Source organism: Ambystoma mexicanum, chromosome 2p (genome assembly GCF_040938575.1).
Source record: "Ambystoma mexicanum isolate Mex_15411 chromosome 2p, UKY_AmexF1_1, whole genome shotgun sequence".
Lineage (NCBI taxonomy): Eukaryota > Metazoa > Chordata > Amphibia > Caudata > Ambystomatidae > Ambystoma > Ambystoma mexicanum.
In genome coordinates, this window is record NC_090923.1 from 1225419107 (window position 1) to 1225438158 (window position 19052).

Sequence of the window (19052 nt, forward strand, 5' to 3'; positions counted from 1 at the left end):
TTTACTCCCGGCCTGAAAGCCTTACGCAATGAGAAAAGACATGCTGAAGCTAGATGGAAAAACAACCCGTCTGAACAGAATAAGAAAAATCTCACCTCTCTTGCAGACAGGTACAAAAAGGAAATCATTCAAACCAAAAAAGATACATTTAATGAAAGAATTAAAAAAGCTAACTCGAGCACTACGGAACTCTTCTCCATCCTAAAAGAATTATAATCCCCTATCACTCCCAATGACTCGTGCATCAAAAACAAAACGTGGTGCACTGACATCCAAACTGCCCTTTGCAACAAAATATCTATGCTTCAAGAGAAAATTGTAGCCCAAAAAAACACGTTACATAAGATTGCATTAGCGACACAAGAAACTGTCGCCACCAAACAAATTAAACCAAGTAACCAGTTTAAATTCAAATCTATCTCAACAGCAGAGGTAGAAAATATCATCACATCACTTAAACCCTCAAGATGCTTGGGGATACCTGTCCAGCACTGATTATTAAAGAAGCAGTAAAGGACCTAGCTCCGTTCATCACCACATTCATCAACTCTTCCTTTAAAACATACATGCTCAGTTCCCATTAACTTGAAAGACGCCTGGGTACTACCTTTACTAAAAAAAAAATCTAGACCCAAGCATTCCCACCAACTATAGGCCAATTACAACGGTACCGTTCCTCCTAAAAATCCTTGAAAAGGCTGCTTACCTCCAGATTCAATCTTATCTGGAGATTAACAATTTATTAGGTACCCGCCAATCAGGTTTCAGAACAAGACACGAGACAGAGACCCCCCTCATTGACCTTAAGAACCAAATGGATAGCCGAAAAGACAAAGGAGAAGCTTCCATTCATCTCCTTTTGGACTTATCTGCTGCCTTTGATTTGGTTGACCATAAAGTTCTGTGTAACCATCTAAAATCAGCCGACCATTTCTCGAAGGAAGCTACTATGTGGATCAACTCATTTTTAGATAACAGATCCATGAGAGTATTCTCACCTTCCTCTGCAGCGGACCCAGTACTAATTACATGTGGAGTACCACAGAGATCCTGTGTCTCTCCAACCATGTATAATATATTTACTAAGCCCCTCTTCGATATACTATACAATCTTGGTGTCTCATATACCAACTATGCTGACGACACCCATATTCTCACCCCTATCCAAGGGGACTACAACACAGACGTAGCTTTGATCAATAAAATGTACCTAATCATACAAACCTGGATGGCCACCCATGGCCTTTGCCTCAATGAGGAAAAGACAGAGCTCTTAATCAGTGGGTCAACCAACAGACTGAAAAAACTCTCTCCCCAATATAATTCCTTCATCATTGATGGAATAAATATCAAAGTCTCTAAGGAAGTAAAAACCTTAGGTTTTTATCTGGACTCAGCACTTAACCTCAATAAACAAGTCAACTCCACAGCCTCTGCCACCAGTTACACCTGTAAATTGATCCACGCATACAAACTGTTCTTGTTCACTGAAAGCTGCACCATGAGTGCACGTGCCCTCATCCTATCAAAGCTGGACTATCGCAATGACCTATATCTGGGCACGAGTAAACATAACATCAATAAACTACAAACACTCCAAATTAACGCCTTAGGTATCCCGAAAACTCAGCATATCTCCCACGCTAGATGTTCCACCAATTGGCTCGCCATAAAAGATAGAATAAAGTTTAAATCACTAAACCTCACTTACAAATGTCTCATCAACAAGGCCCCACAATACCTTGTGGCTAGATTCATCAGACATACCTCAGAACGCCTCATCAGAAAGGCGCCAACCAACAGCCTTAGAATCCCCAAATTCAAACTAAAAAAACAGGAGGAACTAGCTTTCCAGTCATGGCGGCCCAATTATGGAACTCTATTCCTGACTCCTCAAGAGCCCTACCATCCTTTCACTCCTTTAAGAATAATGCTAAACTTTGTCTGCCCTCCTGTGGCCACTGAACACAAGCTTGACTGTATCATCACAATAAGAAACTGTAAATAATGTATACTAAAAAAATACTTTCAAAAACTGTATATTATGTAGAAGGATATAAAATGATATAACTGTATTTGATGTCTAATACCTGTCACCTATGTAACTTGTAATGCTCCCAGATGCCTGAGGGCGTAGAGCGCCATATAAATGAATAAACAATACAATACAACAATACAATTTAGCTGGCCCTTCCCAAATGGCAAACAACATCACTAACACTTGGCTGGAACTATGCTTTATGAGCCCTTCCTCGAAGTCTTGGCTCAACGCATCAATGACTTAATGTTACCAGCACTACCGCTTCCAGTTGACCCTACTCCTGACCCTTAACCGGTACCAGTGGACAATGTGGACCCTGCTCCTCCACCCAAAAAACAGAAAACCGAAGAGGACACTACTTTTTCACCCTCTAAAGTGTTCCATGACATTGTCACTAAAGCCACGCAGGCTCTTGAAATCTTCCGAAAGGATAAGCCTGAAACGACTGGTCTTTTTGGGAAACTGCCATCAGAGCAGTCTAAGGTTCCTCTGCCCATAGAATTGTCTGTCATGGAGCAAGCTCTAGCTCGTTGGGGAAAACCTCATTCAGATCCCCACATCTCCAAGGCCCTAAATAATAAATACAAGGTGCCCAAGGAAGGGAGTAGTTTCTTACCTGTAACTCCATTTCTCCAGCGTTGGTATCTTTCATGGATTCACATGCTTAGAATATTCCCCGTCGTCAGACTGGGAACCCTCGGTACACATATATAGTCGTTTCCTATAGGAAAAAACTTCCGACACTTGTGTGTCCTATCCACATCTACGTCCTCCCTGGGGACGTCCACGCATGCCCCATAGGACGTAATGGTATAAAAGCCCCGCCCCCGCGGGTCCCGTCAGATTTCGACCCCTCCAAAGAAGAAAGGGGGAAACCTGTTTATGCACATATCCTGCACATTGCATTTCGGGAAGGCTGGTGGGCGCATGTGAATCCATGAAAGATACCAACGCTGGAGAAATGGAGTTACAGGTAAGAAACTACTCCCTTCTCCAGCATTGGATCTTTCATGGATTCCCATGCTTAGAATAGATTGTATAGCAGTATCCTAGAAGAAGGAGGTGAGAATGCAATGCAACATATATTACAAAACAAACCACTCCCAGTCCAAATATATATATATATGCACGTAAGCAGTAACATATTTCTGATATAAACATATTCATAATACATACATACATATATATATATATATATACATATATCTATATATGTATATATAAAGGCGACACATCAAGGAAAAAAAACAAACATCGGCAAGGTAAAAGACAACAGTCTCACCATTTGGCTTACCTAATTGAAAAAGATGGCGCAGCACTGCCCTCCCCATCTGTACTTCATCCGCATGCTGCCTTTCCAGGCAGTAATGGCGTGTGAACGTGTGTGGGACTGACCACGCCGCCGCCTGGCAGATGTCTGTCAGAGGAATTCCTGCCCATAGCGCCGCGGAGGAGGCTGTCGATCTCGTGGAATGGGCTCTAGGGTGCCCTTGTAGGGGTCTCCCGGCCTTGGAGTGACTAAAAGCAATTGCCGACGAGACCCATCGAGCCAGTCCTTGCTTGGAAATTGCCCTCCCTCTCGTCGACGGACCATATGCGATGAACAGCTGTCTGGTAGTTCTGAGTTCTTGCGTTCTTTGCAGATAAAACTTTAACGCTCTTTTCACATCGAGTGTATGAAGAGCCTTTTCCGCCGTCGACGACGGGGTCGCAAAGAAAGTAGGGAGAGCAATGGTCGAGTGCTTGTGATAGACCGTCGGTACTTTCGGGATGAAAGTAGGATTAGTTGATAGTATCACTTTATCTTTAAAGAATCTCATATATGGAGGGTCTATGACTAATGCCTGTAATTCCGACACTCTTCTAGCTGACGTAATGGCAATTAAGAAAGCCAGCTTCCACAATAGGAACTGCATGGATGAAGAGGACATTGGTTCGAAAGGAGGCTTCATTAAAGCCGCCAACACCACATTTAGACTCCACGATGGTGGGAACCGCTTCGTAGGGGGAAAAGTTCTAAAGAGACCCCTCATGAAATGTTTCACCAGTCTGTCGCTGAATAACGGTGCGGAATGTCTCCTTCTCGTGAACCTTGAGATGGCCGCCAGGTGCACCTTGATGGATGACGAGGATAGCCCACTCTCTGCTAGGTGAAGAAGATACGGTAAAATTTGTTCAGGAGTTACTTCCCAAGGCCGTATTTCGTGCTGTGTTTGCCACCACATACAGAACCTTCGCCACTTGCATATGTATGACTTGTTAGTGGAAGGAGCCCTAGCAGCCTGTAGAATTTTCCGGCAATCCGACGAGACTTTCAAATTGCCAAATTCTGCAAAGTCAGGAGCCCTGCCGTCAGGTTGAGGCTGTCCGGATTGTGATGCCACACCGTTCCCTTGTCCCTGGATAGGAGATTCGGAACTTTCTGGAAAGTTATCGGTTGTTCCAACGACAGGTGTAGTAGGTCGGAAAACCACGGTTGTCTCGGCCAATACAGTGCCACCAGAATGACCCGGCATTTGTATCTGCGAATCCATTGTATTGTCCTCCGTATAAGGGGAAACGGAGGGAAGGCGTACAGGAACTTGTCTGTCCACGGAAATGAGAACGCTTCCCCTAGGGATCCTTTCTGAGGCCATCTGCTCGCGAACTGCTCGCATTTCTTGTTTTCTTTCGTTGTGAAGAGATCGACTGAGGGGTGACCCCACCTTTTGAAGATTCTTTGCAGCTGAATGGTGTCCATCTCCCACTCGTGTATCTGAGCCATGCTCCTGCTCAGGGAATCCGCTTGTACGTTCTTCACTCCTGGGAGATGGTGAGCCACTGTAGATATGTTGTGTTTCAAAGCCCAATGCCATACCTTTTGAGCCTCCACAGAAAGGGTCCTGGATCTTGTGCCGCCTTGTTTTATCAAGTAGAACATGGCTGTCGTGTTGTCTGTCAGCACTCTCACTCTCGACCCCTTGATATGTGGGAGGAATGATTTCAAGGCCCATCTCTGATGGTATCTTTTTTGAAGATTCTTTTGAAGAGTCCTTGGAAGAGTGGCTTCGTGGAACATCCCTTTCCGCCGGTCGAGTTTTCTTCGCCGGTGGTTCCGACGAGGTTGAACGGCGCGGGGCTCCGGATGTTTTCGTCGAGGCCACGCTGCGCACGGAGCCCACCTCCGACTGAGGGTATGCTCCCGCCCCGTCATTTAACCACGACACCAGCCGCCGATTCAGATCTTTCAGGGTTTTCTGAGAAAAACCCTTACATATTTCACACTGGTCTGCGGAATGGTGAGGGTGGAGGCAATAAATACAATCTAGATGGCCGTCCCCCTCGTAAACCTTCTTCAATCCGCATGTGGCGCACGGGCGAAACAGAGGTTTGCCCGACATCCTGGTAAGACCAAAAAAACCTAGAGGGTCGTTCGGTCAACCCAGCGAGTAATTTCAACGATAGTCTAGAAAGTAGAGACTACGCGAGGAGATCCCACTATCTTTGGAGACGTTTGAAATCTGACGGGACCCGCGGGGGCGGGGCTTTTATACCATTACGTCCTATGGGGCATGCGTGGACGTCCCCGGGGAGGACGTAGATGTGGATAGGACACACAAGTGTCGGAAGTTTTTTCCTATAGGAAACAACTATATATGTGTACCGAGGGTTCCCAGTCTGACGACGGGGAATATTCTAAGCATGTGAATCCATGAAAGATCCAATGCTGGAGAACTTCTCCTTCTCCAGCTACAGTCCTGGACAAAAATGCAAAAGCCTGGGAGACCCAAGGTAAAAAGTCTTAAACCATCTCTACCTTACAATTTAGGCAGATTGACACTGCTATGGTTCTGACAGGATTTAATATACTTAACTGGGAGAATCTAGAGCACTTCCCAAGCATGCTACCTCAGGAAGCTGCAGCCGACTTCTCTTTCTGGATCTCTGAAGGCAGAGAAGCTGCTATGCAACAACTTCAAGTAGTTAAAGATCTAACTGAAACAACTGCTAGGGCAGTTACTAGTGCAATATGCATGCAGAGACATGCATATCTGTCTGCCTCTTTCCTTCACCAGGATATCCAAGAGAAGGTGCTTGACCTTCCATTCAATGGTAAAACGTTGTCTGACCCATCTACAGATGAGGTCCTACAGAAATGTAAGGCCAGGGTCACAGCAGCTAAAACTCTCAGCTCCATCTCGGTAAAACAACCATACCACCAAAACCTCAAGGCATTTAAACCACATACACAAGGCAACAGTGGTTCCTCCAGTTCTGCTAAATCATACTACTGTTCCAAAAAGAGAAGGTATAGACCTCAACTGGAATCAGCTCTCAGATCCCCAGGAAACTAAGATCCAAATTCCAGGCTCTAAAATATTTTCTTCCCTCACTTCAAGGAAAGGTGGTGAAAATTCAAATGGACAATACCACTGCAATGTTTTGTATCAACAAGCAGGGAGGGGGTTGGGGGGAACTCGCTCCCACCCCGTGTCTCCTAGCAGAACAAATTTGTTATTGGGCCATTCAAAATCACATTTTCTTGTTGGCGTTCCATCGAGGACAGGAAGAACGTCCTTGCGGACAAACTAAGCAGGCTGCAGTCCGCTACGCACAAATGTGAGATGAAACCATCAGTAGCGCAAATGATATTTCAGGAGTGCGGCCATCCATCAGTAGACCTCTTTGCCAATCAACACAGTGCACTTTGTCCGCAATTTTCATCAAGGCAAGGTCAGGGTCCTCGGACCCTGGGAGATGCTCTACATCTGGATTGGTCAAAGATAGCACTATATGCCTTCCCACCTCTTCCATTAATTCACAAAATGTTGCTGAAATTCAAAATGTCACACAACCTGACAATGATTCTATTAGCCCCATTCTGACCTCGCCAGATTTGGTTTCCAGATCTTCTGGAGTTAGCGGGGTATCCCCCTTAGATCTTCCACTTTCAACTAATCTTTTGTCTCAACAGAAGGAGTAAGTTCTTCACGCCTTCCCTCAGTTGCTCAACTTGAAGGCTTGGTTCCTGAAAAGCTAGCATTCTCCCACCTGCATTTGTCAGAACAAAACATTGCTATTATGTCGGCCTCCAGGAAATCTTCCACTAAGAAACAGTATCATAGCAAATGGTTACGTTTCTGTCACTGGGCCTTAGAACAAAACCTTAACCCTCTAACGCCTCCATTAAGAATGTCATGTCCTTCATGTCTTATCTTTTTTCCACTTGTGTCAAAAATTACTTATCAGCTATTGGTCCTTACCTGAATAGAGAACACAAGTCTTTTTCTCTTTCCAAAGAGGGCCTTTCACTTTTACATCCCCCTATTGGTGAACCTCCACCTCAGTGGGATTTCAAGGTGTTCTTAGCAGCCCTAATGCAGAAAACATTTGAGCCTATGGCTTCTTGCGATTTAGAATTCCTAACTTGGAAATCAGCCTTCTTAGTGGCCATTACTTCAGCTAGAACAATTGGGGAGCTCCAAGCTCTTTCTTCTAAGGAATTATATAGTGTTTCATAAAGACAAAGTTGTCTTCCGTACGGTTCCCTCCTTTCTGCCTAAGGTGTTTTCCTATTTTCACTTAAACCAGGAACTATGTCTTCCCCTTTTTAGACCGCATGTGTCTGCGGCAGAAGAGAAATTGCATCATCTAGATGTAGTAAGAACTTTAAAATTCTACCTTGAAAGGACCAAACCGTTTAGAAAAGCAGATCAGCTCTTTCTTTCCTACGGTGGTCCTTCTCCTGGCAATAAATGAGCAAAGGCTTCTATTGCCAGATGGGTTGTCTGCTGTATCTCCAAGTCTTATGGCTTGAAAGGGCTTGCGACTTCGCAGAGACTTCGGGCTCATTCCACTAGAGCCAAAGCAGCATCTGTAGCCTTTACCAGGCACGTTCTCACTGTAGACATCTGTAAAGCAGATTCCTGGGCTACCCTGCCTGCCTTTTTGCAAGCACTATGCTACGGACACATCGTCCAGAAATGATGCAAAATTCGGCCAAGAGGTTCTCCGCAACTTGTTTGCCTGAATCCTGTTCATGCTGTCTCCTCCACCGTTGCTTATTCCAAGGCTTTTTAGTCTGGTCCCAACTGATTGGGAAGGAGGGAGAGCCAGGACGACAGAGAAATGAAAAATTACCTTCATGGTGATATAGGGTCTCTTAGTCCAGGCTCTCTCTCCTTCACGACACCCACCCAGCCTTCCCCTGCAGTACGCATTTACTTAAATTCTGTGACAGCTATCTTTTTCAGCCAGCTTTTCCGGCCCGCCTGCGAATGCAGGTGTTCCCAACCAGTTGTGAAGGAGGGAGAGCCTGGACTAAGAGAACCTGAATCACCATGAAGGTCCTTTTTCATATCTCCTTTATCATGATTGTAAAGGCTTTTGCCTCAAATGAGCAGGGCCTTTTTTCCTGCTCCTTTGTGCACTCTATCAAACAGGATGATCTTTCCTGTCTTCGCCTTGAACAGGGCATTCAAACACCTTTTTGGCTTTTTTCTACTTTTCCTTGGGTGATTCATTCTCCACCTCCACAACCTCCAAGACACAGATAATAAAATGCTTCTTCCTATTTTCTCTGTTGTCATTTTGTATGATTAGTTCCAACTTCCTCCAGTTCTGCAAGCAGGGTCACATTTTTTATTTTAAAGTAAGTCAGTGGTGAGTTGATTGTTTTTGAGTGCCTCGTTCTGTTCTCTCTCTTGTTCATCTGGTCCTTCATATCAGCTACCAAAGCCTGAATTTCTCTACATAGCACCTTGATTCCTGTCAAGATGTCTAAAATGTCTTTTTTTTTTTGTGTCACCACTTTCATTGCTCCAGAGTCTGAACTTCCGCCGTGAGCTTTTTGCTACATTGGTGCTCCCCTTTCGTCCACCAAATCTTTGTAGGGCATGAATAGTGGTTTGAGTCATCCATGCACCTATTGCTTTGAAGGGGAGTTAACCTGTACTACGGTCTCCCATTTCACCTTTCCACACTCCACCTTCAAGAATCCTGAGCACTGAGACATGCCTAGCCCAATCCCCTCAAGGTCTGAGCAGGTTCAGGATCACACAAGTTTAACAATTCAACCTGATTTCCTGCATCCCCCCAAAATGCCCTAGAATCATAGACTCCACAACTCCTCAAAACAAGCCAGTACTTGGATGTTGGATGTGCAATGCAAGGCTCCTGACGGCTCCCAGGCTCTTCAGCAATTCACTGGGTATCAACTCCATCTTGCTCCTACATCTCTTTTGCCGGGATGCCACCAGTGGCATGCTATGGTGGTGGACTCCACTCCCCCACTTGAATCCCTTCTGCAGCCAACGCCAGTCTCCTACAGATGCCCACACTCTTTTTCTGCTTGCACTTTTTCTTTCTTTTTACCAGCCCATATGAAACATTTTCTGCACACAGACATGTTCAGCAGTTCCCCATCTCTTCCAGCTATGGTTGGGCTCCAGGCTTTGATCACTTCCTCTGTGTGAGCCTACATGTGGCCCTTCACTGCATGCTCACTACCAGATAGTCAAACCTTGCTGCAGAGTCTGCAGCATCAGTCTGGACCCTTTTTCTATTTCTGTCTGTGCGCCTCCAGTCGGACTTTACATGACCTTGTGTAGCAGGCAGTCTGTAAGCACCTAAGTACCTTTGTGTCCCTCTCTGAGCCTCCACACCCTGTTGCACCTTCAGGCTTCTCTCACCTCGGTTTGCCTTCTGCTGTCCTTCTGCACTCGGAGCTCACTACCAGCACACCTGATGTTTGCTCTGAGGCCTGTGGCCCATCTGCCTCACACTCTGCCTGGCCACCCTGCTCCTCCTCGCTTCACTGTACCTTTCTCTGCTGCTCTCCATTTCCTTGTGCGCCCAGCTGTCACGATCTGATCCCGCAGCTGTATCAAACCTCTGCTCATCCCCTATGCTCCTGGGGGAGGCCACTGTAATGTTGGGGATATACTGGTGTGTATTCACATCCGCCTCATTATGTCAGGTGAGGCCGGGTTTAAGGCAAAAGGAAGGAAGTGACAAAAGAGGACAGGCAGATCCTCAGAGTTAATAGAGTTAATAGAATACGAGTTGGAAATACCCCTCCATTTGTGGTCCCTGCCATTGAGAAAGGTACTGCATGTAAAGCACTGTCCGACGGACGTCGGACAGCACATTGGTGGTGAAGGGAGCGGACCCAAAGTGTGCAGCCCACATTGCACATTGCACATTAGCAAATGGGCAGAACAGGCCCCATGGCATGCGCACGGCAGCGGCCGGCAGAAGACAGAAGAACTGCACTTCGTCCACAGTGCATTCAGGGCGAGGCGCCCGAAGGCAGAGTGTAGTCTCCTGCCTGACTGGGGAAAGGGAACTGAGAGAGGAGCATTAAGGTCTCACATGGCCCAGGCTGCAGCAGGCATTTGGCGCCTGGGCGTAACACTAACATGGGCCCATGTTGGAGGCAAAGGAGGTCCCCATTGATACAGAATATAGCAGTGACAGACCGCATACCTTCTGTAAGAGATCAGAACGGGTAACAAAAAAACGAAATAAACAGCAAACATAAAGCACAAGCTCCAGGTGCCAAACATTACAGGACGTAAGAACATTCTCCATATCCAGTGAAGGTAAAAATAGAGTGAAAAGGTTGACACAGGAGAACACAGGAAACCTGAACATCATTGCAAGGATTATACAAATCAGTCAAAAACAGCAGTCAAGGTCATACACAATGACAGATCAAGACATACCGTCGAAGGTTTCAGCATGGTTGTCAGGCATGTTCCCAGAGGCACAGGGTGAGTCACTATCATTCCAACTACCCACAGCATTTGATTTAACTGACACCAGCAACTTAAAGCCACGATGGGCACGCTGGATACGTGACTTTAAGGTCTATATAGGAGCGCTAGTCCCGTTAGACGATGAACGGTAGAAGAAATTGCTGACACTACAATAGGAGCAGCAGTAAGTGACATTCTATATGAACTACTAGACAACCGGATCTGCATCGTTTGATGTACTAAAAGACAGACTCTCAATATATTTTGCACCACATACTAATGTTGATTACGAAAGGCACATATTTCACACAACCACACAAGACAAGGATGAAACACTGGACAATTTTGTCATGAGACTCAGAATAAGGATTAAACACTGGGAGTTCCACCGACCAACGAGGAGGGGCTGCGATCCCAAGTGATAGCTGGGTGTGAATCCCCAATATTTAGGAAGAAGCTGCTACAGACGCAACGCTCTCTGGAGGAAATAATGGCGATGGCCCGCACCAGACAGGCCATAAACCTGCAGGTGGAGACCATGAATAAATAAAAAATACTCCCACACAGAAAAGAGCAAGAAAATGTCAACAAATTGACCCAGCTCTATTTATTTATTTCATTTGTAAATGGCGGAGAGAACCATTTAGAGCAATATGTCGGAACGCCCCTATCGTGCCACACCCAAGCACATCCTCAAAAATTGGGCGATGCTCCCCACAACATCGAGGCAGTCGAATACAGCACGGAGGGGAAGACAAGAAACATCCCCATCAAGGAGGTGAAAGTAGCAAATACCAATCTAGGAAAGAATACTGATCATCGGACCAGAGAGAACGCAGACGTCAGAGGAGGAACGTGCGATACAAGGATACCACCTCGTCGTCAGGGAGTGAGTCAGGCTCTTCCACGGATGACAAGCGGAAAAGGGGATACGTGTGGGCATTGGGGAACGTTGCAGCAAAAGAACACAGCCCTACACTACTGATGCAGGTCAACAATACGTCAACAGAATTCTTAATAGACACGCGAGCAACGGTAAATGTGCTCTGTGAAGAGACATACTAGAATCTGTCACATCCAGCAAAATTTAAATCTGCTACAGTGGACATATACCCCTACGGATCAAACGTCCCGCTGCCCTGGAGAGGTATTTTTTGCAATATGCACCTATAAATTGCACTTGGCCCCGGATTCATTTGCATGTCCTCAAGACCAAGACAGATGCATCTTGTGGATTAAGTGGATGCATCTTGTGGATTAAGATGGCGCTGGACCATGGGTCTGGTACACATATTATGCCATCTCATGGCACACAAATACATGGTGCAGCATGGAAACGTAGAACAAGTGTTTCCTATGCTGTTCAAAGGACTGGGACAACTGAGAAACTGAGTTAAACTCCACATAGATGAATCCATCAAACCGATGGCCCAACACTACAGGGGCATCCCAATCAATATTCAACACCAGGTGGAGGAGGAGATGAGGAAACCTTTGGACCAGGACATCATCGAACCGGCAACCGGATCCACTTAATGGGTTTCACCGATTGTACCTGTCCCCAATAAATCGACGGATGGTTCCATACATCTGTGTGTAGACATGAGACGGCACAACGAGGCAATACAGCAGGAACGTCATCAAGCAGAGAGAATCACGGATATGATACATCTAGTGAATCGAACGACAATATTCTCAAAACTAGACCTGAATAAGAGCTACCACCATTTGGACTTGGACCCAGAATCCTGCTATAGACCCACGTTCGTAACACACCTGGTGTTGTATCGATACAAATGGTTCAGCTTCGGTGTCTCATCCGCTGCAGAAATCTTTCAGGAAGAGATACAAAAGGTTATCAAACACATACCAAATTGCCCACATAACAGCAGCAACATCCTGGTATTCAGAAACCCTATGGAACAACACAATGCTACACTATACTGAGTCTGCATGGCTTTGTAGGCAGCCCATCTGACACTTGTCAAGGAGAAATGCGAGTTCAGGAAATGGACGCTCAAGTTCTTCTGACATATCTTCTCAGAGCAAGGCATGCAACCTGATCCAGACAAAGTGGCAGCTCTAAATAAAGCTGCAAAGCCGGAGAACATCTCAGATCTGAGATAATATCTGGGACTGGTGGGGTACTACCCTCGATATCTGGAGGATTATGCCATAGTGAGCGCCCCATTACGTGAACTCACTAAGAACAAAGCTGAATTTAGGTGGACTCTGGCATGTCAAGCTGCATTCGAGGAAATCAGACAAAACATTTCCTCGGCGGATGGCAAGGCATATATCAATCCGGACAGGAAACGGAGGTGACAATGCTAGCCCAGTGGGGTTTGGAGCCATCCTGGCACAACATGACCCGAAGTCCCCAAACACTTTTACAAGTTAATTGTGTCATATGCCAGTAGAAGCCTGTCTACCATGGAAAAGAGAGCCTGGCGGTGGTATGGGCCTGTGAATATTTCCATCCCTTCCTCTATGGAAAGGTATTCACCATTGCCACAGATCATCAAGCACTTCTCACAATATATGGCAACCCGAAAGCAAGAATGCCACCAAGAAGAGCCAGATGGGGTCAGCGTCTCCAGGATTATAATTTCACAATCGGGAACAGGCCAGGAAAATAAGGCAACCCTGCTGGCTATCTCTCCACACATCCAACTGGGTCAGACAAGGTGAAGCTTTCAATAGCTGGCACATCCATAAACTACGTCATCCACCAAATAAAACCATTCCCATTAGAGGGGGCTGCGCACCAGCATGAGTTGGAACAGGATCCTGCTCTTGCCATCATTGCAGGGTGCATAGCAAAAGGAAAAATGAAGCATACCAAAGAGATGGCAAGAAGTAAAGGTGGAGCGGTACAAGAAAATGTGAACAGCATGTTACCGGTACAGGAGGAACTGACTGCCACAGAGGATCACATTATTTTGAAGGGATGCAAGATAATATTACCCATGCCACTACATCAATAGGCCATAGATCTGGCTCATGAGGGACATTGTGGAATCATGTCCACGAAAAGGCTGCTGCGACAAAAACTGTGGTTCCCAAACCTGGATGCAAGGGTGGATGAAACGGTTTAGGTCTGTTTGACCTAAAAAATTGACCTTTTCCTATTTGACCAAATATGTTTTGGTTATTTCTTTGTTCCAAATTGTGGGGGGAGACCCCCTCACCACTCCCCACTTCCCCCCACCTTAACCTATTCCCATACCCCACCCCACATATATATTTATTTGATTTTGACCAAATTTCAACAAAGAAACGTCAATTTGACTTTCGATCAAGTATGCTAATACCAAAGAAACACTTTGGAAATGTGCAATGTGCTGTGTGGAACCCCCACACCCCATCCTAGTCCCCTACGAATGTCAACATTACCAGGGGAAGTGTGGGAAGATGTGGCAGTTGATTTATTTTGACCCGTAAGAGATGGGACCTATGTCTTGGTGGTGATAGATGAATACTCTTTTTTTTTCACTATGTGCAAAACGTGCTCTCAACAGCCACCACAAGTGTCATTTCAGCCATGGAATGGATACGCACAGCCAAGGGGATCCTGAAGATCATAAAGGTTAATAACGGACCACCTTTCACGAGTCAGCACCTTGCGAACTTTGCAACATACATGGGTTTCAAACAAAGAAAGACCACACCGCTTTGGCCACAAGCCAATGGCATGTTTGAGCGATTCATGGCTAACATAAAAAGGGTGCTCCAGATTACACATGTCACAGTTAAACCATTTGAGCAGGTACTATACCAGCTGCTCGAGACTACCAGAACACTCTGCATAGCTTGACAGGCGTGTGCCCAGCTGCACTGGTGTTTGGGTGGTCAGGACTCGTCTCTCGCAAGTGGAGAAGTGTAGGGAACGGCTCGAGGTGGATTCTCAGGTGAGAGAAAAGGACGAGAGAGGAAAGTGAAAGTTGATGAAATATGGCGATGCCAGGGAAGATAATGTTCAGATTGGTGATCAAGTGGTGGTGCGGCAACCTCAGAAGAGAAAGGAAGGTCCTACATTTCTACCAGAGTTTTTGACAATGACAAGCAAGATGGGCATGATGGTAACTGCGGTGGATCGGAGAGAAGCGTGACTCGAAATGTGTCACAATTCAAGGGATTTCAGGGTTTGGAAAGAGGGCTGTGGCAAAGCCAGAGAAGCGTATGGAGAGTGTAAATGACTCCAAGGTGTCATACCTTGACGACTGTGAACAGTCCGATGAAGAGTGGGAAGAGCCATCGCGACACCAGTTGCAAGTGAGCCCAGATCAGCTCAGAAGAGAGCGTCTTATGAGGACCAGAATAAAACCAGTGAGACTTATTGAAGAAATGGTTTAAGATGGACTCAATAGTTAAAAGGGGGGAGATGTAATGTCTGGGATATACTTGTGCGTATTCCCGTCCGCCTCATTATGGGAGGCGAAGCCGGGTTTGGGCATACGGAGGGAAGTGACGAATGAGGACAGGCAGGTCCTCAGAGTTAATAAAATACAAGTTGGAAATAGTCCTCCGTTTGTGGTCTCTGTCATTGAGAAAAGTGTTGCATGTAAAGCACTGTCCAACGTCAGACAGCACAGGCACATTCCACAATCACTGGGTTTAGTCCATTTTTGGGGGCCCAATCTCCTGGTGGGAGCGTGGGGTGAGGGGACTCTGCTGAATGACAGAGTTCAATGGTTAGGCAACCGTATTACCAGCAAACATGGTTGTCTCTCTCAAATTGCTTCTTTTTAAATGTTTGGGTGCTCTGTCCAGCTTATTATTATACTATGTGTTTTCTTGGGCTGCAAGTCTATTTTGATGTTTTTTCTGATTGGGGTGAGGGACATCACAGTAACAGCATTAAGCCTTAGTCCCACTGTGAGAGTGTGCTTCAGTGGCGTATCAATGATAGGTAATAGATAAGCTCCATGGCCACGCCCCTCTAACATACAGTTAATGTTAGGGAAGGCGCTTAGAGGTTTCATGGGCAGGGCCGTCCTACATTTTCCTCCAGGAAACGGTCTCTAAGGCTGTGTTTCTCTTTCCTGGGAGCAAAACTGTGAAATGGGGAAGGTGGAGTTTAGCGTTTATGGTTGTAAAGTTATGCCTTAGCTGATGGGAATGTCTAAGTGGCCCATTGCCACATCTTGTAGGGCGCTCCTGTCCTTTTCTATTACGTTGTTGTTTCGGAACTCATTTCTAAGAATACACACGCATAATCCATGAAAAGGTTCTGGTGTCAATTTAAAAAGCCAGAGCAAGCTTGGGCAATACGTGCACTGGACCTACCTGAACCCGAACAGACGATTTCTTCTTCTTTCATTGTCAAGGTGGGTCTTCAGTAACTTCTTCTCCTGCAGAAAGAGAAAATGCAACCAATTACATTTTCCGTAGACAATAAATATATGTACATTTCATATACTTTCTGGCCATTTGTCATAGATGCAAAAGTTTTATAAAAATGGGATAATTGTAAAGACCGGAGGGTAGTTCTGTACTCCTGCTCTCTATATGGCAGAGGAGAGGCACAGACGACCCCAGCCAAAATTTGCTTTTATTGGTACGTGGTCGAGCAATCAAGGCCTAGCTTCTCAGGAGGTGATGCGGGCTGGTTCTTAAGTACAGTGTAGTCCCCAAGCACCTACAAAGGAATATCAGCACACTGTATTAGTTAAAACACAGTCTTTATATAATTAATATTCAAGGTTATGTACAATATCACGATAACTCACTTTGTACTCGGTTATCTATAATGGCAAATATAGAGTTCTACGTGGTACCATAATTACTATTCGATCTCTTTAAAGTGCATCAACTGTACAGTTAAATGTCACTCAAATCAGTTAGTAAAGGAAACCAACAATAGATATAAGAGGAAAGCAGTTCATTAGAACAATTGGCAGAATACTGGCCCCTACTGATAGACACAGCTCTGGCCTTCTCTGACGGGATGGGAGCACAGCAGCTCCTGTCAGCGACGGCAGTTGTCGACAGTGGCGGACAACAGTCCGGGCGCTTCTCTTTGGGATTCCGAGGAAGTCCCCGTCTCCGGTCGGCAGCCTTTCGTAGGTCTGTCTACCAGGAAGCTTTGGCAAAGATCAGCTAGTGCACGATGGTCCCTCATAGCTCGGGAAGAGGGTGCCTTACCAGGTCCTCTCTGGGTCAGTCCTTGGAGACACAGCAGCTTTCAGATTGGGGAAGAAGAGCAACAGCAATTCTTCTCTTCCAGCAGGGCTTCAAGGTCAAGCTTCAGTTTCACTCCAGTTGCTCTTCGTAGTTTGGACTTCAGCTTCTGAACACGATTCCTAGCAGTGAGCGGTCCCCAGATATACTGTTGATCTCCCATTCATTCTGCTGGGTCACACTCAAGCATCCAATCACTTCCAAGGGCATTCAGCAGTCAGTCAGCCAAACAGGCACACGGTGCATTCAGGCCATTCTTCTCCATCCAGACACTCACAACACAGAATGTGGATTCAAACAAGTACCACGCCATTCAACACTACACACTGCATACATTCCAGTTTCGGGCAGAGCTGTCTCAGTCATTGTGTCAACACCAGATACCAGACATCCACAACAAGAAGTGTAGATTTGTCACACACTCCATTCACCCAGGCCCCACCCACAGGTGTACCCACAACATACGGACGTTGGGATGGCTTCAGCCAGTCTGGGCGGCACTTCCCCATACTACCATATATGGAACTTCCACCCAACAGCCAGTCAGGGGGAAGGGACAGAGTCAGGGCTTCCCGGGACTTCGGGAAGATCAAGGTAACAGGTGATGGAAGGCAAGAGGCCACGGGGGCCATCTTGTCTCCATCAGGAATCTACCGATTCCAATGACAGGGCCTGGGCATCCCAAAATGGAGGACGCTCAGGGCACCAGTCAATTCAGCACGGAGCTGCCACCAGCCTGTACCCTGCTCTGTGGGCCACACACAGGTGCCCAAAAACATACACTAGGGGGACAGGGTTGTACCTCCACCCATGGGTGCCATAAGAGTATCCCATGGGTCTGTACACCAAACCAAAAGAGAGAGCTTTACTGCCAGGAGTCCCACATGAACTCCTGCACGGAAAACATGATACAACACACGATAAAAAGCAGTAAAGGACAAGGATACGGAGGCCCCTGTCCCTCTGATGCATTTCCAGCATCACAGTCACCCCCCCGCCCCAGAATGAGGTTTGGGTGCCTAATCTCCCACAGGTCAACATACCTTCTGGAAAGGCCATCTGCATTATCGTGACTCTTCCCTGGTCTATGCTCTATGGTGAAGTTTAGCCCTTGCAGGCTAATGGACCACCTGAGCAGCTTCGGGTTTTAACCCTTCATCTGCATAAGCCACTTCAGGAGCTTATGATCGGTTTGGACCTTGAAGGTAGACCCGGTAAGGTAGGGCCTAAAACGCCTAAGGCTCCAAACTATACTAAAACATTCCTTTTCAACAGTAGCCCACCTACGTTCCCTACCTTTGAGTTGTCTACTGATGAATATGATCGGATGTCATCAAACTGGGACAAGATAGCTCCAATTTCGGTGTTGCAAGCGTCAGTTTGAACGATAAAGGACTTGCTGTAATCAGGTGCACACAACACGGGTGCCCTACACAGACTTTCTTTCAAGCCATCAAAGGCCCTCTGACAGTCTTCCGTCCAATTAACCTTCTTAGGCTGTTTGGGTGAAGTCAGAGCTGTCAGAGGTGCAGCTATGGTTCCATAGTCCGCCATGAAATTGCAATAATACCCAGTGAGGCCCAAAAAGGCTCTCACCTGGGTTTGAGTAGTGGGAGTCTTCCAGTCATGTACATCCTGTACTTTACTGGGGAGAAGTTGGATTTGACCCCCTCATACCTCATGACCAAGATATGTGACTTTCCCCTGAACTATCTGGCACTTGGTGGCCTTGATAGTGAGGTTAGCCCTTTTCAAAGCCTGCAACACCTTATCCAGATGTGTCAAATGCTCTTCCCAGGTGGAAATGTCGATGGCAATGTCGTCTAAGTAGGCCACACAGAAGGTCTCCAGCCCACTGAGCGCATGATTGACCAATCTCTGGAACGTGGCAGGGGCATTCTTCAACCTAAAGGGCATGACCCTAAACTGGTAGAGTCCCTCGGGTGTTGAGAACGCCGTCTTTTCCTTGGCATGGTCTCTCAGAGCTATTTGCCAATAGCCTGTGGTAAGGTCAAAGGTGCTCACAAATTTGACAGCACGTATGGTGTCCACAAGCTCATCAGACCTGGGCAATGGGTGTGCATCAGTTT

The 19052-nt window shown here is 46.3% G+C and overlaps 1 protein-coding gene across 5 annotated transcripts in view; it reads right to left on the minus strand.

The window, feature by feature from the left end:
* Nucleotides 1-19052, minus strand: part of LOC138567368 (uncharacterized) — a 963890-nt gene that overhangs the window by 218471 nt on the left and 726367 nt on the right. For all 5 annotated transcript variants that reach the window (XM_069645508.1, XM_069645510.1, XM_069645512.1 and 2 more), the window contains one exon: nt 16069-16133. In XM_069645508.1, the coding sequence (XP_069501609.1) occupies nt 16069-16133 (65 nt within the window). The remainder of the gene's footprint in view (nt 1-16068; nt 16134-19052) is intronic.